Source organism: Monopterus albus, unplaced genomic scaffold (genome assembly GCF_001952655.1).
Source record: "Monopterus albus unplaced genomic scaffold, M_albus_1.0 scaffold212.1, whole genome shotgun sequence".
Taxonomy (NCBI): Eukaryota; Metazoa; Chordata; class Actinopteri; order Synbranchiformes; family Synbranchidae; genus Monopterus; species Monopterus albus.
In genome coordinates, this window is record NW_018128092.1 from 28,742 (window position 1) to 49,823 (window position 21,082).

Here is a 21,082-nt window from a genome sequence, read left to right on the forward strand (position 1 = left end):
AGAGAGCAAAGGAGCAATTGAGACTAGAGGGACTGGGACTGCAACAGCGCAGGCAAAGAGAGACCTACAATGCATGGCCTTGGACATGATGATATGCTGGGACAGTCAGTAGGGAGCACCTGAGTTGGGACAGCCAGGAACAGAAGAGCACAGTGCTGCCTGGGAAGTTTTTGTGTATTGAACCAGTTTGTAAGTTTATACTTCAAGGCGAAGAGAAGACTGGGCAAAAACTGGACCTCCTGTCATCTCCTCTTGGGCCCTGTTCAGTCTACATCCCCGTGGTGGAATGGTTTGTGGCCAGGCAGGTTGATTTGGAAAACAGCATCTTTTAATGAAAGACCAGCTTTTGTGGAACTTGCAGGTTTTCCAGCTACCACACCACTTAGCTGGATCCAGTGTTTGGTGTGAGAAACAGCTGGGGGAAAACAGAATATTGCCATCCATCTCTAGCCGTCCCAGAGCCCACCCTCAGCTTTGACGCCCCTCCTCTCTGCCTCCTCTTTTGCCCCCTGCACCTTCACCCTCCATTCACACACACCTCACCCCCCAACAGAGCAGAAAGCGTGAAAAATCTCACTAATGGGTTTATTTGCTGTCAGATCTGCGCCGATCTGTCATTCCCTTGGACCATTCTGCTTGACACATTTCATAGTTGAGTAAGCCTCCTGCAACGCTGTGCTGGCTGAGAGCTCATCAAGAGGGGAGCAACAGCAGCAGCAGTCAGTCTGACAGTGCCTTGGACAGGGAGTCCCTGAAGCTGCATTCCACTGATCTCCTTCTCCCGTTGGGACTTTGTGTTTGTGTGAGCCTTGTGGGCATCCTCAGCTTCTGTCTAATCACACAGCTGGTTCTACCCACAGGTTTTTGGTTTTTGTTTGTTTGTTTTACTGGGATTCTGGTGCTGATCAAAACAGTGTGAAGATGTGGTGTGGGGCTGGGCCTCTGGCTGTGGTGGCTGCAGTTTTTTGGACTCAGTGTGTCCTACTAGACGGGGTGGATGCCAAGAAGGAGAGAAAGAGGCCAAAGGAGGCCACACCACAACACACAGAGACATACAATGCTACTCTTTCGAACAGTGAGGAGGTCGGTGGAAGCATCAAGGTAGAGACTGAAAACTCACTTTAAATATAAACATTTAAATCTTAAAATGACTTTTTGGATCTTTTAGGTTTGTTTTACAATTGCTATGAGCTGCTTCCATCACATACAGACACATGTACACAATATCACATGTAGAAAAACTATAGTGCAGTTTGAAGTTTGAAGTCAACCTGCAGCTATGTAAAATATGTATAGTCTTATGTCAGCAGGGGCAATATTTAGGGCAAATAAAGTGTGGCAAAGGTAAATGCCAGGACAAGACAGGTGTACCCGACTTGGCCAAGCCTCAGACCAAAATGTGAGAAACTCTAAATGGATGATTTCCGGAGCTATGACAGGAATGTGCACATCTAAAGGCTGATCAGTGCATCAATTAGCGCTCGCTGTGGGGTCTGCTATCAGTTTTTCATCCTATGTGAACAATTCAGGACATAGACTTTCAAATATAATATAAGATGAGCTGAGAGGATATTTTCATATATATCATATCTGCAGCAGGGAATTCAGTTTTAAACAGAACAAATGAAGATGAAAAATAAAACATTTTATGTTTCTATTAGCTTTAGAGAATTGTGAGTATGACAAATTGTGATCTGTAACTGCAGACCAGTGTTGTTTTTATTAGAAGCATATTACTCAGCATCACGGTGGTACATTTCCATTTTGTTGGCCCTTTTCTTCGTCATTTGTTGGTTTATTGCTGGTGTTGCTAGATGCAAGGGTTTCCAACAGGCTGTTTGTTTTTGTTTTCAGCCCACCCATGATGTTGGCATTCTCGTATAACTCTCACTGCCCTATATACCAGCCTTCACTTCAGCTCCCACCAACAGCCAGTCTGTGGATTCCTAACGTAACCTCCACCGCATTTTTTCCCCCCTTGAAACCAAGCAGTGAGGTCTCCTTTGTACCTTTAAGAACACATTGTAGGTCATTGCGGGCTGTGGTGTTTATTTGACTTGGTTCGCCCTGTAAAAGCAGCGGCTATGATGGATGACCTCATGTCAACCCCCAAGCCTGGTGAAGATTGCACCCCACTGGGATTTCACTCCTCTGTCTCATCCCATAGGGAGTAGAGTGTCTTCACAAACACATTTTCCCCTGCGGTCCCTTACAGCCCCACTGCCATGATGTAACTCCTGGGAAAGTTAGGTGGGCAGATATTTAAAGACCTATGGCAGTGTTGTTCCCAGCTCAATGATTCTGTCATTCACAGGCCTAGTCTGACTCCGCTGTGTCTGGGACATCCGATAGGGGCGGTGCCGCCCCGAGAACTAAGGCAGCATGCTGTGTAAGCCCCTCACAAAGCCCCATAGAAAGAGTCCTGAAAGAGAACACCTCGGTGAGGATTAGCCCTCTGTGCCTCCCTCTCTAACATTCTTTTAATCTCGTCTCCCACAATCTGAGGGTAATGACATAATTACTCTTAAGACACAGTGTAATGCCAGATAGCATCTTTGCCAAACACTGTCACTTCTGACGAGAACCTGCGCTATAAGCTTGACATCTGTGGCAGCGTGTTTGTTGGTTCCACTCTATCCAGATTTTTGCTTCAGAAAAAAAAAACCACACACCATGAACAGTGGTAAACTTGCTTTTCTCGGGTAGTTTATCCTATTACACATCTGTTAGCTCCCAGACAAAAACAACATGTCCATTGGAGCTGTCTTGGCAAGAAATTTGTTCTCAAACAAGCCAAACATTTACACTCAACATTTACATTTTTTCCCTTGTGCCCAGTGAAAACAGCTCTTATGATGGCATTCACTTTCTATCTGACCAATCCCATGTGTGGGCTGTTGACAGCGTGCAGTCATACGCTGCATTCCTGGTGGATTTTCTTAAAATGAGATGATGATAACTGAAAGTACATTTCAAACAACTGTGATCTCTGTGAATCATCATGTTGTACAGTTTTAGAGCAGTATGTCAGAGCTATGCATTTGTAAGTCTTATTGCTCTCCACTCTAAAGATGAGAGGAATCTGTCATTGTTGAGGGCATTGAGGGATCTGTGATGGCTATAACTGAGGGAGTCAAGTCAAACATCACGCCCAGCGTGTTGAGTAATGTCTGGGTTTAGCCCGAGGCAAGGGTTTTTGTTTCCTCTCGTGCATCCCCAGTGATGATTAATGCAGTGTGGGACATTTTGGATCAACCTACACATAAGAGACAACACAGAATCCCACAGAGAACAAAGCCACTGAGAGAGCACACACCTCCATTGGTGTGAACTAACTATAGTCTGTATTACATGATAATAAAGCTTATATCAAGCTTATATAACATAATGAAATCATCTGAAAGAGTGCAAAAAAGAATAAACAGTCTTGTCATTATATCTGAAAATTGCAAGTAACATAAACTGCACAGCATGTGGGTTTTCACCTCACACTGTTTTATTTGGATTTTGTTTCACTTATAATACTGTGATGCCAGATTTATAAAAATCCTTTAATCTCGCCTGATTCGTATCATGTGCTGGTCTTGTTCCTGAAACCACGATTTCAGAATTATTGCTACACTTTACAATAGCACTGGTTAGTCCACAGAAGATTTATTTATTTATTGACAATGGATCTTTGCAGTCTCTGATTTATCCTGCAGATGCATGTGATGTACTCTGTAGAGTGGAGTAAAGATTCACAGTAATTCTACAGCTGTCAGTGTTGTAACTGTCAAATATTTAGTGCAGCAAAGAGTTTGAGATTTTGAGAAATATGCTTATTTGCTTTAATCCCAACACTGGTAGCACTTTCACATCTCTCTTGTAACTAAGGGGCTAGAGCCAACAGCTAGTTAGCATACTGGTAACAGCTAGCCTGTCTCTGTCTCAAGGTAAGGAAATAGCAAAAGCTTGAAACCTCATAAATCACGTAATTCTATCTTGTTTATTTAATACATGCAAAACTCAAAATGTAAAAACAATATTTTGTGGGTTTATAGGGACATATCTGAGATAGAACTATCTCACTGGTGATTTTCAACAGCTCATTTTACCTGCCACAGGGAAAAGGAGCATTCACTCAAGTTTCAAAGCTATAATTTGTACACAACACAGATGCGACACAGTGATCAAGGTTTCTTTCAGCTGATATTGCCTTTTATAATAAGAGGGAGCCAAGGCTGTCTCTGGCAAATTTATTTATTTTTTTAGACCTAAACACAAATGTATTCACTTTCTTCAACCCATGATAAGAGCAAATACATCTTTGTTTGGGCAAAAGCATCTTAAAATCAGGCCATACAGTTAGACGTTGCATGTCTAACTGTATTTAGCTTTTTGGCAATAAATCCTCAAGGCAGTCTCTTTCTGTGAAGTGCAGCGGAGGGGAACACAGGGGTGGATGCATGACAGTTGGGATGCATGCAAGTTACCAGGATCCCCTCATCCCACACAGCTTTGGGTTTCCTGCCTCCTGGGGTGGGATCGGCCTGTTGGGCCTGTCCACCGATGCATGCACCTCTGTGTGCAACAGTTTTATCAGCAGCAAAAAGTTTCATGTCATCTTGTGTGTACAAACAGGGAGTAAAACAGATAACACATGAATGAAAAAAGAAGTTCAACTCTACACATGCAAGAATTCAGTGGAGTAGAGTTTCGGTATTTGGTTGCAGCCCAAGAGACACGTTTTAACAGTTTTTGTTTTGTTTTGTTTTTTTTTTTTTTGTGCATGCTGCCCCAGGGACATAGTTTGCATTTAATTGCTTCAAATAAATTCAACCTAATTTCCCCCAAACTACATGACAAGCACACTTAAAACAGTGCATGTAGAAGGATTATTCATGCAGAACCAAAACATTCTTTTCTGGCTGATGTGATATGCTTTTCTGAATGATCAGCAGTGATTACAGCTGATTCAGCAACTGATCCAAAAACTCCAAACACACACTTTTAGGCTAAAAAAAACATTTTCTGTTCACTTTTATGGTGGTTGGTTTAGCTTAGCATAAACACTGGAACAGCTTACCTGGTGTCTCCAAGAGTAACTTGTTTGTTTAATACATATAAAACAGTGACTTGACATGTTTACATCAGTAAAAGCATGTATGTATTTGAACCGATTAACAAAATAGATTAAATTAGATATAACATGATAGTTAATGAGCTTGATTAGTGGTGCTAGTAAGTAGATTTTGGTAGCTTTAGACAGAGCCTAGGTAGTTGTCCACCCCTCCACCCCCCCACTTTCATTGTCTATGCTAAGCTAAGCTAACTTGCTATACTTTCATACTGTATTTAGCAAAGAGGCATGGGGGTGACATTGATCTTCTTGGCAAAAAAATCAAATGAGTGTATCTAAAATACTGAACTAATGCCAATTCAGTGTTTTTACATTGTTGCACAAGTACTTTTACTTCAGTTAAGGATATGAGTACTTCTTCCTAACCACTGACTCAGTGCATCCTATTCTTGGGATCTGAGCTTCAGTAATGTGTCATGATTTAAAGCCCCATCAGTGAGGATAAACACTGTCTGGAACAGTTAGTTTTTCACCTGTCTACAGCATTCCGTGCTGGAATGGCGTGCACCCACACCTGCTGACAGACGAGGCCACTTTGAGGCATTCACACATCAGCACTGATCAAAACCAGAACTGTGATGTTCTTCATCAGCTCTAAGACGGATACCTGGATCTGCTTCCTCCCCACTTTGTTCATGACTCGTACATGCTGATACAGAGCGAGGCGACGGAATCCATAGTTTATTTCTCACCACAGTCAGTAGCAGCGAGTGAGAGACTGAATGCTTCTGACAGGTTTTTCTGTCATCAAGTAATATGGTTTTCATGTCTGCATGTGTGGAGTCTTTGAAGTTCTTGGTCGAGACAGAGACTCACCTGCTTACAATGAATCACAATTTTTTTTGGCAACTATAAGACCCATCCCAGCTGGCACTATATGTATGTTATGTTCTGCCTGTGCAGATAGAGAAACACAGTATGTTTAATGGAAAGAGTTGAGCATTTCTTAGGCCAATGATTAAATTAGTTATGTGGTGATGTGCTGTTATGTTTTTCTTTTAGCTCAGGGATGAAAATAATAATTACCTTGGTCATAGTCTTTCTTCCTTGAGCATAGAAAATCCTTGAGGGCAAGGTTTTAATGGTTTAATTATAAAGGTGTGTGTTCAAAAGGACAACGAGCTCAGAGTATGGCTGGTTTCCTGGCAATGATATGCTGTCTTTTTTATTATTGTTATATAGCACTAAGGTCTGTAATTATAAGACGTATGGGCCAAATTGCTCTGTTTCACATCTCTGGAAAAGTAAGACAATGGTCTTTGACATAAAGACAAGAACAAATGGTAAAATTTATGGAATTAGCACTGGCTCTCATGTGGATATCTCTTAGGCCATACTGAGCTGTCTGAGGTGATGACTCACAGTTTTACTACTAATTCCAGTGGAATTATTAATAGTGGCACAGCCTCAGCACAACCATAATCATGTCATCACCATCATCTTCATCATCGTCATTGTGAACTTATTTGTCAAATAGGCATATTGGCCTTCTGGGTGTCCAGTGAGAAGATTGATGCCACTTTCATGACTATTAGGATAAATATCAGCCAGGTGAAACAGTCTGCCAGTACCAGAACTCACCAGTTAACATGTTGCATCTTGTTTGTATTCAGAAAACAACAACGTTCGATTTTGTGTGCACTGACAATATAACAATACTGTATAACTTGAGTTTAATTGGATTTAAACAAAGGACTTTGGCTGCCACGAGGCATCTAAATTTGCTTGTATTTCAGGCACTTGATGTGCATACTGCATCAGAGCTTTCAGAAAAGTTTCACTGTTGTAAATGCTGTTTAAAAGTTGGACACTCACAATTTTGACAACTTTGAAATGAAGGCCCTGTAAAACCACTAACTGCTGTTTGGGAGATAATTCTGAGAGTTACACCGATGATCTCTAGCTCTCTGCAAGAAAGGGAATATGCTTTAAAGCAGCTTTTAGCACCTTTAGTTCTAAAGGAACAGATATCGCTATCAGAAGTTGGTAGAGACCAGAAACTGAGCAGTTGGTGGACATAAACATAACTTCAAATCAAATGAATGCTAACGCTGCAATGTACAGTAACTGCTGGGTGTGTACTGTAAATAATCAGCTGTTTAGTAATTAGTTTACCATAGCAGTTCACAGCTTGTAGCTGCCAAAAAACAGGAACTGCTGTATTTCCCAAAATGGTGAAATATTCCTACAAATCTTACGAAACTAGCATGTTTATGAATATGAAAAACTAACATGGCAAAGGAAAACGCGGTCTCTCCAACAGGCTCCCAGTCCTATGGAAAAAGCTTTGAGTAGCGTACAAGTATTCCTGTCTTGATCCGATCGGTCTTGTTTTATGTTTCCAAGCCTCAAAATTACAACAAAAACAGAGAATGATCCAACATGCACCCGGAGCAGCCCCTGTTAGGTTGTTTATTTTGTCTGCTGTCAGAGAGAAGAGAAAGCTACAGAGAAAGAAAGAGGCTGCTGAAAATCCCAGTTATAAAAAACTCTTTTTTAAAAGTCTAACATATTGAAAAGACAAACAAGAGGTTACTTTGTTGCGGTGGAACAAGGGGCAAGGCTTCAACAGGGAAGAAAGGGGCATGTTGGTTTTGCAGATAAGTGATCCATGTCCTGCTGCCAAACCTAAACAAATTCCATTTCAGACAGCTCACCTCTGTGGCTCATCTTTATCTCCTCTTCTATCTCAACTGAAGGCACTTGACATTTGTGGAAGGGTTTGGGTAGGATCGGAGCTCGCTGCAACTGGAACTCATTCAGCCTCATGTGTTTGCCAAAAAGAAAACACACAGTTGTAAGACTATGCATAACCAGGTTGCTTCCAGACGTTCTTACATTCTTAACAATGTCTTATACATTAATTTATTATAAATGAGTTATTTCAGATAAGACATGCTCAGTTAGGAAACAGACAAACAAACATAAACCACTGACTTGCCCAGTTATACATACTAAATAACCATGTTTTCTCTTGTCTATTCAATTTTCCATCATTACATTACTCAAACAAGTAGTTTTAATAAAAATAAATATTGGTATGTGTTTGTGTGGTGAGTGGGAAAAGTGCTGTTGTTATGAGCTACAGTCCACAGAATCTACACCACACAAACACAAGCAGACACTTTTCACTGGACTGCTCATGGAAATGTTCATATGACAAGGTCTGTTTACATTTATCTCAGCATATTGGGCAAATAAGAACTGATGTGGCACCTTAGTGGATTATCTATATAAAAAAACCATGAATTGACATAAAGAAGGAGGTTTCCTTGTTTGACCTTCTTCTGTGTCTGGCACCATTTTATTTTGTATTCATTCATTCATTCATTTTCTACCGCTTAGTCCCTGAACGGGGTCACGGGTGGGGCTGGAGCCAATCCCGGCCGGCAAACGGGCGAAGGCGGGGTACACCCTGGACAGGTCGCCAATCTATCGCAGGGCTAACACATAGACGAACAACCACACATACACGCACGCACTCCTATGGGCAATTTAGAGACACCAATCAACCTAAGCTGCATGTCTTTGGTCAGTGGGAGGGAACCGGAGCACCCGGAGAGAACCCACGCAAGCACGGGGAGAACATGCAAACTCCACACAGAAAGGTCCCAGGTGGGGCCCGAACCCGGAACCTTCTCGCTGTGAGGCAACGGCGCTAACCACTGTGCCACCGTGCTGCCCCTTTTTCTGTTGGCCTACAGAAATTTCCATGTTCATGTTGGGAAATGTTCTTTCCCTGTGTCTTTCCCTGCTGCAGCTTTCTGACCACCAGAGAGTGGATCCACTGGGATCATGGATGGACTTTGTCAAAAGACCTGTTGGTAACTTCCCTGGAAAGTGTCGCAAACGCAAACGGCCGCTGGTAAACCCAGTAGATGGACTGTAAAAGAAAACTGTACTTTTAATGATTATTGATGCACTTTATTTACTACATCAATTGATAAACAAGACAAACTTGATTTTCACATCTGGTTTGATGCATTTTGTACATCTGTCCTTGATTAGCCGGGCCCACCTGGTCCTCCAGGTCCTCCTGGCCCACAGGGACCTCCTGGTTCTCCTGGGGCTGAAGTGACCCAGGAAGTTCTTCTCCGGGATTTCAAAGAGATGATTAAAGGTAGAAACTGGTCTTGTCTGCTTCTCCACATGTCACTACAAGGTTTTCTTTCCATAATTTTGTAGAGATAACCTACAGTTAAGCATTTGATAATGCACATTTCTATGTCCATAATATTATTGTTATTTTGTATATTGTCACATAATAGTCATGTATGTTTTGGTATGTCACCAAATTTTCATGAGAGATTAGTTTGAAAATGAATGTTGACTCATTTTACACTGTAAAAACTGGATGCGTTTCTGTCAGAGGCTACAGAGAGGAGAGCAGCAGCACTGGACAGACAAGCCAGCCCCAGCCAGCTGCCTACGGCTCTCCTCACTCTGGAGGGGATGACCTCCTACCGGCGAATAGAGGAGGCTTTCCACTGTAAGCTCAAGGGACCTGTGGTGGTGGACAAGAAGACTCTGGTGGAGCTCCAAAACTTTCAGACAGTATGTTTGTTTGAAACCAAGTAAATGTTTATGAACTGGTTCAACATTGCTCACTCTTTGTGGCTAACAATGTACATTTTAGCTAATCCTGCCCCTCGTGGTTACATGGTTTGTTTCTGGCCCATTTGCTTCTCTGTCTTAGCTGTGTTTGAAAGAGTGAGTGTTTGGTAATCATTGCTTAGTTTGCATGTTGGGGAATTATTAGAGGATCATCCCCCTTAGTGGTTACTGGCACTGGCAAAGCATGTGGTGCCACTCTGAGGCTCAGACTGGTTCTTTGGTTAAAAATATCTACTTTTTCAATTCTACACTTCACTCTCTTGGCAGCATACAAAAGGCACTCTGTCTCTAACTTGGAATAAAATGTGGAGAGGACAGAAATAGACACTGTTTGAAACAGCATGCTGTAGTGGAAGAACTATGCCCTGCTGGGATGGGCTAGCAAGACTGAAGGGGGGATAAAGACGTGTTGGCTTTGGTTATATTTTATGTAGGCCCTGTTCATGTTTTAGCAAAGTCAGATGTAAAAAGGCACTCAATAAAGAAGGGCACAAGGAGGCTGAGGAATAAAATGGGGTCTAAATACAGGGCTTCAGTAGCCTTAAAAGATAAGGCCGGCAAATTTTGTGTACTCACCTTAATGTCTGTGGATCCAGAACCTGGGTTAGCCTATTCATACTTGCCATAGATCTCCAGAAACTATTAAGAACATGCCAGTGAGCCACACAGCTGCACTGGGTGAGATGTTTCTTTCTCACAAAATGCATAGAGTTCGTACCATCCATGCATCCATGGTGTGTAGGCTGTACTGTATCCTCTGGGTCTTTAGGCAAACTACTCAGAAAATGGTGATGTGACCCCACTGTGATAGTAAGTCACAACAGCCCTGCTAAGCCTATTTAAACTGCACTGTTTACTCCTCCTGGCTCAGGATTGTACATCATTTCATTTAATAAAGAGTTAATAAAGAGTTGGATATGATTCTCTCTATGCTATGAAGCATACTAAATGTTAGTTAGCAGTAAGTTAGCTCAGTCGCTAATGTTTTTTTAAAAAACATATTTGCCTCAAAGCTGTGTGTAGGGCTCACTGGTAGAGGGGTTTATACTCCACTGTGGACTCTCTGTTTGTCAAAGCTCACCGTTGTCAAGACATATTGCTGTTAGTCAGCAGTGCAAATTTGCAGGCCAAACTTTAAAAAAACTGGGCTCGACATGAAGAATTTGTACTGATGTATTTCACCTGGATAAGTGAATTCATTGATCACCATTAGTCCACTGAAATGACCTGATTTCTTAATAAAATTTAGCTGTAATTCTGCTGTGACTGGGACTTACTTTTGAATTAAACAAGACAGTGTTCTTTAGCCAAGCCTTTATTATGAACTCCCAGAGGAGTTGTATGTATAAGGAGCAACCATTGGATTATTGCTCTATGTGTAAACATATTTATGCAGATTTTCTGTGCTTTCAGCCACCTGCTAAAGGAGCTTTCCTCAGAGGGTCAGGAATGGACCAGTCTACTGGGAGATTCACAGCTCCCATCACTGGGATCTACCAGTTCTCTGCTAATGTCCACATTGGTAAATCAGAGTAACTTCCCTATGGGGTATTACATAAACAAAGGCCTTACAGCCCTTGCACGCCTGCATTCTGCAGCTACATGGTTAATTAGACGTCTTCTCAAGACACTGTTGGAATTTTGACTGACATCTCCTGAATCCTTCTGTTGCTGTTGTTGAAATTGTTGAGGCAGAAACTTATCATGTCAGAAATATAACATATGGGCAACTGGGGTATCTGTCTTCACTGCAGCCAAACAAACCACCATTGTTTTAATAAAGAAGGAAGTCAATAATCTGGCTTTTATTTGTCAATATTCTGTCTTTCAATTACCTTTAATTAAAGAATGTGCATACACTAACTACTGCTGAAAAATGCGGACCAGGGTTTGATTAGCCTAATGAGGACTGTAACTTGTAAGACTATTGCAATTTAATATGTCTTTGTGAGCAAGGGGTGAAGTGATATTTTTATAATTGTGAACATTTGACCTCCTTACAGACCATAATGAGGTGAAGAAGAGTAAGAGTCAGCTCAAGGCCAGGGACAATGTGCGGGTGCTGATCTGCATTGAATCCCTCTGCCACAGATACACGTAAGTATTCAGCACCATTGTTAAATCCGTTAGAGAACTCATCCGCTGAATCCAAATCAAACATATGCTACCAAACATCATGTGGTTTTCATTTGTTATGGCTATGACACATACTGTTCAGTCATACCCCCACCTATCACCAGTGAGGATTAATAAAATTGATCTTGTGAGGTAATTAATCTGACCACACATTCTCAGGATTCTTGTTTTGACAGTTTGTTTGCTTTTCCCATGTAACAATGACATTTTACTGGTGTTTAATGCTGCCTTAACTTTCACCAGAATTTATGAGCTGTTAAAGGTGGTGTGCTGTTACAGTTTGTGTGGAACCAGTTTGACATTTCCTGTATGAAAGCAAAGAAGGTTTGTAAAAGAAATGTCCTCTTATTACTTGGAGCCCTCGTCCCTGTCGCCTAACTAATCTCTCCAGACACACCTTTGACACTAAGACTGAGCAGCACAGCAGTGAAATACCCTTGTATGGGATATGTGAGGCAGATATTAAAGTACTGGATACAGAGGGTCTACATGGCAAAAAAATGTTGAGTTCTTTCCAGTATTTCAGAATTTCTATTTACATAAAGTCAGAGAAAATTGCTGAAATGAATTACTCCCTGAAGTCTCCCCCAGACTGTGCAGAGCTCCACAGTCTCTCTTCTGGTGTGTTACAAAGAGGAAAACACATAAATAATATTATTATGATGAGTTACCTGACCCAGAAAGTGCTTGTCTTTTGCTTTTTCCCCAGCCCCAGCCAGTCTCACCCTCCCCACACACATGAAAATGCAGAGAATGTGAAGTATGGCTCATTGTGACGGCAGAGTGAAGACAAACATGTCTAATTTGCCATAAAAATGCAGCATTTTCCACTTAACAGGAGCCAGTAGTGTCACTATAGCATTGTTTTAGCCATTTACAGACTACGAGGAAACTGAGTTAAAAAGAAAGTCTGATATTTGGGAATATATTTAATCACTTTCTTGCTGGGAGTTATGTTACATTCGCACATGTGGATTCAAAAGGCTGGGCCAGTGACAGCTGCCATTCATTGTGAATGAGAGTTGGCTTTGCAGCCATGCGCAGCCCCATGGAGCTCTGAGTACATGACCAGCTCTACTGAGGAACATTCAACTTTATGTCAATATCCTCTGACGCAAGTGAGTGACAGTACAGCAACCAATCATGATTATTTTGATTCCAGCAGAAACCAAAGCATAGAGTTGTTCTCTGCTCCATTACTGTAATGAAAGAATTTAAAATGAAATGGAAGAAAAACTTAATCCCAGTTCTCTACAACTTGTCTTTTAGGAGTTACCCAGACATAATAAAGAACGACATATAGAAACAAAATGCCAACGTATGTATTGGTACATTGTACAGCAGATATATCAAAAAACAACTGGCCAGGAGAAGCAAAGAATGTAAATTATAAATTGTACATTGGCTCAAAGCAGCCAGCTCCTTTGTATATGTATTGGAGAATGCAACGTTAGAACTTTGGTAAAATCCTCTGAAGATGAAAGTCTGGCAGCTATAGCACACCGTCCAGAATAGAGTCACTGAGCCAGCTTCCACTGAAGCAGACAGCAGCGGTCCATATTTATCCTATTGAGGAGCAGCACCGTGCCCACTTTGCTGGTCACGGAGCGGAGATTTGCCAGTGGAACTGACGGGTGTGTAGCTCCTCACCATTGCAACTACAATAGTGCACCGTCAAACTTCTTCTCTTGAAAGAAACTGGATTTGAATAACCAAAAACAAATAGACCAAAACAAAAAAAAACCAAAACAATCTCAGAGCACTGTGTCATGGCTTTAGTTATTCTGAACACGACTCATTTTAAAATGGTCTTGAGCTATGCAAATTTGACATGAATTGTTCCAAATGTAATATTGATTCAGAAATGTCCTTTTTAATATGACTGCAGCTCACTGGAGATGATTGTTGGATTAGAGAGTAACAGCAAGATATTTACCGTCAGTGTGCAGGGGCTGCTGGAGCTACAGGTAAGCAGCTTGCCAAGGGATGCACAAACAAAAAAGTCTGTAATCTTCCTGTTATCTCACTTGTACGTTCTCCTCTGCAGGCTGGGCAGTACACCTCCATATTTGTGGACAATGCAGCTGGCGCTCCCATTACAATACAGAATGGCTCCGATTTCATGGGCATGCTGCTTGGTGTATAGCCTCACACATGAACAGGGCATCATCTAAGCATTTTATTTTATTTTATTTTTTCAATGACCTGCTTATGAACATCATCACACAGTAGCAAACCACAAGGGAGGATTGAAGGAAGGAAGGAAGGCTGATATTGGCTGGACTGCTTATCAGATGGTTAAAGGACAAGGTGAAAAAGTCATGTGCACTGCCACTTCCCTGAGGAACTCGGGTGCCTGTTGCTTCACCAGTGGAGTAACCTAAAAATAAAGCAGTTATTGTCTGATACAGTATATTTTTTTATGTTCCCTGGATCAATGTCGGAGGAGCTAAGGAACATGAAAATGGCATTTATGTGTTTAATGTATATTGACATGTTGATTTTTTTGTCTACATGATCTCTTGTATACACATTCATGAACTATGGTTATTTGTTATCATGAGTTAAATTTCACATTATATAAGTTATGTGGTGCATAGACTGTGAGTACACTGGACAATTGAAATATGCTCAATTGAAAAAATATAGACATATGATCTTGATAGCTCACATATGTAATTACACATTTTGTAATATAACTATCACTGCATTGTTAGCTATGTTAGCAATGTCAGTGGGTCACTACACCAAAATATCTAAACAGCTTTTAGACAGATTGTCATGAAATTTTGTGCAGACATTGATTGTTCCCAGGGGATGTATCCTTACAGAGTTTGGTGATCCCCTGACTTTTCATTTTGACTTGCGGTGACAGTTATGGTTTAGATTGCAGATTGCTATAAAATGTTGAAGAGGCATCATAACTACTGTTAGTATGGTAACATGCTAAACTAAGATGATACACATGGTAACTACACCTGCTAAACATCAGCATTTTAGCATGGCCATTGTGAGCATGTTAGCATGCAGATGTTTACTATTACCTCAAATAACTATTGTGCCAAAGTACAACCCTTTAGCTGTAGACCCTAATTGCATATTCACATTAAAATGGAACAACAGCGCTCTTGCGTTGTATGATTGGTCAGTGTAATAATTACCACTCCCAGTGGCACCTGATGGCGTCAGTGGCACCTAAAACCCCTTTTCCATCATTACCACTCCCAGTGGCACCTGATGGCGTCAGTGGCACCTAAAGCCCCTTTTCCATCACTGGTACTGGCTCACCATGACTCAACCCTACTCGAGTCCACTTGCTTTTGGTACCAGCTGTTTCATTTTCCACTGCAGATAGTCCGCTCCCATCCCCAAGGTGTAGCTGGTTGTCACAGCAATGCCTCATTACACTGCCATAACATCATCAGCAACCGACACAGTAACAATGGAGGACAATGAAGGTATGCTGTTCTTGATTCTCCGTATGTGGCTGTTTGTCACAGCAAAGAGAGATTTTGTTTTGGAAGCAGCTGAAGGAAGAAAGACAAAAGACAAACAGGAGAGTATAGTACTATGGAGTTCAAACAATGAGACAACTCTGGTTGCTCAAAGGCGATGCAAGAGGGTAAGTTACGCGAGTTCTCTGACCAATAGCTAGCCTGTAGTGTTTACACGTCACCGTTTGGTATCACCTCCCCTCGCATGGATCCTTGACGGAGGTGATACCAAAGATAGAACTAGGTACCAGGCACCATCCCCAACATTTGAGTGGCGAGCTGAGTCCAGTCGAGTAGAGCCAGTACTAGGCGGTGGAAAGGGGGCTTAAGTTACAATGCTAATGTTGCTACAGACTCAAAGAGTGTTTTTGAGGAAAACATTGTAGCTACAGCTACATATTAATATTTGGCCGATTTGTTATTGTGCAGTTGTGGAAATTCAGTAACACAAATAATTAGATTTTCAGATGGCTGTTGGCTACATATACAAATATCAGCACAGTTCAGAATAAATTCCAACTTTCGGCACACCCCCTCTCTGCTCTGCATGCCCTGCACATTTGTGTAAAAGCTCTTTTTCCATGCTAATATGAATACACATTTCATCTTGTTTAAATGATTTCCACATGCACCTTGTGTCTATAAAAAAAACTGTAAAAGAGCAATTTTTGGGTAGATTATTTTTACAGTGCCTTTTGTGTTGTCATTTACAATCTGCTTATTTTTGCTGTATTTTATTATTGTCTTGACATTTAGATTTTTGTAATTTATCATAAATGACAAAGCATCGACATTGAAAAGCATTGAAATTTTCTATTTATGTTTGAGAAAATGTATCAATTGCATGTTGTTACACTGTTGAAAACACAGATTATTGCAAGAAAAAATGGTCTTTTTACTATCTTTATTACCCATAATATTCTGAAATTTGAAATTAAACTCTTTAAAACATTGCCATTAGGTCTCTGCACATAATAGTATTGCTTATTATATGAGATGAGGGATCACTATCAGAATTTTCTGAATTTCTGATTTATTCTGATATAAAAACACATCTGCAATGCAACCAAACCTTACATTTCTCGGTGGCATCATTTCAATTGTAAAATATCCAAAACACCCCAAATACCTGTGTAAACACTGGCAGACTGCCAAATAAATTCACATCTGTAGTTACCTTTGGAATATTACTAAAACATCTTGGTACATGTCATTCAGGATTGTGCATCAGGGAGCTAAATCTAATGGCAATTAGCTTTTGTCCAGGCTTTAATTAAAACTGATTAGCTGTGGTCAATTAAAACACAGTGCAGCAAAGATAAATTAGGCTTTTATTACTACTCTTTGGTGGTTATTTTAAATGTTTTGGTATATTGTTTCTTGGGTGGTCTCACAGGGCAACAATAAAAAGTTCTTAGACTTTGTTGCACAAATTCCTGTCCAGCCAGTAAAATGAGCTTGTTAGCATCATTGCATCAATGCCTTATAATAGAAGCTATACATGGAAGCATTGCTGAGATGCCAAGTGTCACATACCATACCCAAAGAGCCAACCACAAGAACGTTGCACCTACGTGTTATTTCAGCCACCTACTGTAGCACACATTTCAAACTGAAATGAGCTGCTTGCTTGGAAAACAAACATGACTTCTTTTAGTTTTAAATAAAGTGTTCAACACTTCTAGGTAGCGGTAAAAATGTGGTCTTATTTCCCCACAGCCTGATCTTGACATAGACTACCAGGGAGAAATATTTTGAAAATGAGAAAGGACAATAAAAATGTTAAAAGTAGAATTTACAGTGTACATTGGGTGACTGGGTTTGCTAAACAGAATTCACTTTTCTTTTTTCTACATGCTGTAATCTTTCAACGTGCTTAACTGCGCATGGGTGATGGACAACATGTACCTTTTCACATAATATTTGCCTTATCATTGCTCAAGAAACAAGAGAATGGCAGACACTTGTGAGTTTTGATTGTCTTATGTTTTTTAAAATGTGTTTAATGATAGCTATGTGAGCATGCCGCAACGCATTCGCTGCCCTGCAGTGGAACTCGCAGCCTGCCAAATTGGTTGCGAAACCACCCTGTGCCATGACTCTGACAGGAATTTCCCATTGCCCCATTATCAGCATCAGACGAGCTGAGTGATTGCAATTACATCTGCCCAAATGCTAAGAGCAGCTGTTTTTTCTCTTTTCCTTCAGAAAAGTGGGGTATTATGAATGGTCCCATTGTGAATCTGTGAGGTTTCTGTCAGCCCTGTAAACCAACAGAGTTGTGCTGTGTAGCTTTAATGAGTCCTTAATTATGAGATTCTTCTATCTTAGTTACTGACACGTTGGGTGATGGCTTTAAGCAAATCCCCCTGTGTACAGGTATCCTTAAAACACAGGTAAACCAGAAGGGAACACTGCGCATTTTTAACATCTTATGCTTTGGAAAATTCATGTAAAACAGTGAAATCAATCCAGGATCACTTCTAGTTGTAATTTAAAATGTGGAGTCTACTCCAAATATAAGCAGTCATGCATGGTTATGAAAGGTGGCCATAGTTGGAACCCAGATATGAAGAGGACCCCATGCATTCTGCCTTTCTTCTCTGTTTGTCAGCACTTCCAAACATGGATACCTGCAGAGCGGAACAGACAGTGAGACTCTCTCTCAGGGATGGCAGACTCCTGTCTGCTATATTATGTTTTTAGCATGCCTTGGATGTTTTCACAGCAGCCTAAGTTACTCCAAACAGAGGTGAGCAGTCCAAGTCCTGCTGATACCGAAGCTGCCCTAAACAAATCTGTTGCTGTGATACAGTCCCCTCTGTCCTCTGTGGAGAAGAAAATGAAACTTACTTATCCCATAACACTTTCTGATAAGACATTCTTTATAAAGAGTTTATATGATACAATTCATTTTGTCATACTAATGGTTATTAAATAATTTACTACTGGTTTATCAAATAGTTATAAGCACTTAGTAAGAACAACCTTTTGTCTTTTGTCTTGTTGAAAATCCTCACTTGTTGTCTTTCTAGCTGTTTAAACTGTTTTAATTAATATTTTTAAACCAACCCTGGTTACATATGTAACAGATAGTGAATTTTAGATTAGATTAGATTAGATTCAACTTTATTGTCAATACCCAAGGCAACAGGATGCAGTTTAGCATCTAACCATAAGTGTAATAACAGCAGTGCAGAGTGTGAGCATCTACAGTCTGTGAAGTCAGTCAGAACTAATGTACTGGTGGATATGTACAATTGATATCTACAGTAAGATATGTAGGGTAATGTATGATGTACAACAGACTATGGATTCAAATTACAAATCAAAGGTCAAGGTCAAAGTGCTTATTTGTCATAGGCACAGTTAGGAAACATGTTTCCCTGTACTTTGCTGTCCACACGAATGCCACATAAAACAAGTGAAATATAAAGTAGATGAGCAATAACACAAATCTAAACAGGCAGTAAAATCACAAATCTCGTGCTGGGGGTGGGTGGGGTCCTTGAGGATGGAGGCAGCTTTCCTATGCACCCTGGTAGAGCGGGTCGTTTCCTAACCGGAGGATTAGCGGTTCAATTCCCGGCTTGTCCAGTTAACATGTCGAGGTGTCCTTGAGCAAGACACTGAACCCCCAGTTGCTCCCGGTGATGTCACTGGTGTGTGAGTGCGTGAGTGCTTGGGAGTGCGAATGGGTGAATGGCCAAATAATGTGAAAGCGCTTTGAGTGTGCTGTAAAAGCATAGAAAGGCGCTATACAAGTATAAGACCATTTACCATTTAAGAAAACCAGTGCAATGGGATGACATGGAATGAAACAGTGCAGAATAAGAAGACAACAATAAGTTCAATGGATGTAAATAGTGCAAAGATAAAGATAAATATACAGTATCTGCATATGAACAGTGCGCAAATGAATACAGAGCAGTATTCTGTGAGCAGAGTATGTGCAAATTAACAGATCACTTCAGTGTTACAGGTAATAGAAGTGTATTGCACTAGTCCTGGGAAGGGAGATGAGAAGGGGTGAGGTGTGTGTATTGGTATAGAAGAAGGCAGTTGGGGTCAAAGGGATTTAACACATAATGTAACAGATAATGAGTAGCTAAATTACACCAAATTATTTTATGAACACATTTTCTTGTTAAGAACATCTCCTGCAGTATTAATGGCACAAATAGTGTGTGCGTGTGAGATAGAGTGCATGTGGGGATGCGCTCCGGTGGCTACGTGCCTCGCGTGCCCAAGCTTGATTGTAATGGCGGTAACCTGTGTCTGGTGTGTCTCCGCACAGTTGAGTTGTTTTTTGTGATATGGTCGGCAATTAACGATGGTATCTTGCTCAGTGTCAAGTCTGTTTCATTCCAGGAAAGTTTTGAGTTGAAAAGTTTGACACTGTTATGCTGTGTTTTATATCGACTTACATGCGAGGTTAAACGGGCTAACATTTTCCAGGCCGCCATTTTACTATCTTAAACCTCTGTGGTACACATGGCGGCTGTATTAATTGTTTCCATTTGATGTATTTTGCTGTCAAGGGAGCAGCCCCCGATGTTATAGACACAGCTGATGAGCTTTGTGTGCATTGTGACTATCCTACCCAGGTATGGAGAGGCTTTAGTAGTAGTCTGTATTGTTAAGTGTATTCATGACTGAATTAGCCAAAAGGAACTGAAGCCCAGTTTTCATTCTTACCGTCATCTTACACTGTTTTTTGTGATAATTCTGTGTTCGTTATGTTATGATTGATTACTGTGGGTTTGAATTTATAAGATTGTTCTTTTCTATGGTCGGCTCCTAACATGTCATTCTTTATGTACCTGTTGGCAATTTTCTCAGATAATTCTGGTTGCTATTCACACTACATTCATTTCGAAAGTTTTGTCGTTGTAGTATTGTGGTTGCAATTACAATGTGATTAAATAAAAAAGCTTTCACTGACTGTAATCGAGGGAGCCGAGCCCAGTGTTACACAGACAGCTGATAAGATTTGTGCATTGACTGTCTTACCTAGGTACCAGTAACCAGGCAGTAGACCCGGCCTCATCTCCAGACTGCTCTTTCAACAAACCATGACAACACAACGCAGATCCACAGTGGTACTGAACCACCCCAGTTACATATATTTATGTAAGTGAAAGGGGATACTAAAACCAATGTACCTCTAGGCAACTGCTTTCAGTGAAAAAGCCACTGTACACTAATTGCTCAGCACCAAAAGCCAGACAGTTAGTTAGCGTATACAAAGGCAGACTGGAAGATGAAGTGAAACTGTGTATATAACAACACAAGAAAACATTTACTCTGAGTCCAGGTGAACAGCCTCCACTTGGAGGCTAATAACATACAGGTAACAGTACAAATCGAGGAGCACATTTTCATGGAAATTACAGAACCAAGGCTGAAAACCAAGGCAGAGTCCAGCAAGATGTAAGAAATCTGAAATGAAGCAGCCAGTCATATGGGGAAAGGATGGATGAAGAACAAAGGACGCAGAGACCTGGGCTGACAGCTTGGAGGCTCGAGGGCTGAGGAGCAGGAGGCCCTGGGCAAATGGCCCAGAGGCTTGAGATCCAAGGAGCTGGAGGACCACCACAGGACAAGTCAGGAAGTAGAGACTGTTCAGGTGTATTGCTGGAAGCTTGGGGTGAAAGGCCAAATCTGACAGCAGCCCTGTAGATAGTGGAGCCTCTACTGAGGGCGGTAAGGGTGG

At 41.0% G+C, this 21,082-nt stretch overlaps 2 protein-coding genes across 2 annotated transcripts in view; both read left to right on the plus strand.

Moving 5' to 3' along the window:
• c1qtnf12 (C1q and TNF related 12) lies at positions 1-15,400 on the plus strand. Its single transcript, XM_020619017.1, has 8 exons — positions 1-1,101; positions 8,883-8,987; positions 9,131-9,242; positions 9,492-9,676; positions 11,150-11,258; positions 11,740-11,833; positions 13,761-13,839; positions 13,920-15,400. Exons 1-8 carry the CDS (start codon positions 922-924, stop codon positions 14,016-14,018), a joined length of 963 nt encoding a protein of 320 aa, XP_020474673.1. The 5' UTR covers positions 1-921; the 3' UTR covers positions 14,019-15,400.
• Positions 15,244-21,082, plus strand: part of olfml3a (olfactomedin-like 3a) — a 24,386-nt gene continuing 18,547 nt past the window's right edge. Inside the window, exon 1 of the mRNA XM_020619014.1 lies at positions 15,244-15,494. Within this exon, the coding sequence (XP_020474670.1) occupies positions 15,267-15,494 (228 nt within the window). The 5' untranslated portion in view covers positions 15,244-15,266. The remainder of the gene's footprint in view (positions 15,495-21,082) is intronic.

Coding starts and splice junctions, on each gene's coding strand:
- c1qtnf12 (XM_020619017.1), top strand. CDS start 922: ATGTGGTGTGGGGCTGGGCCTCTGGCTGTGGTGGCTGCAGTTTTTTGG. Junction 11,259..11,739: donor CTCTGCTAATGTCCACATTG/GTAAATCAGAGT, acceptor ACCTCCTTACAG/ACCATAATGAGGTGAAGAAG. Junction 13,840..13,919: donor AGGGGCTGCTGGAGCTACAG/GTAAGCAGCTTG, acceptor TCTCCTCTGCAG/GCTGGGCAGTACACCTCCAT.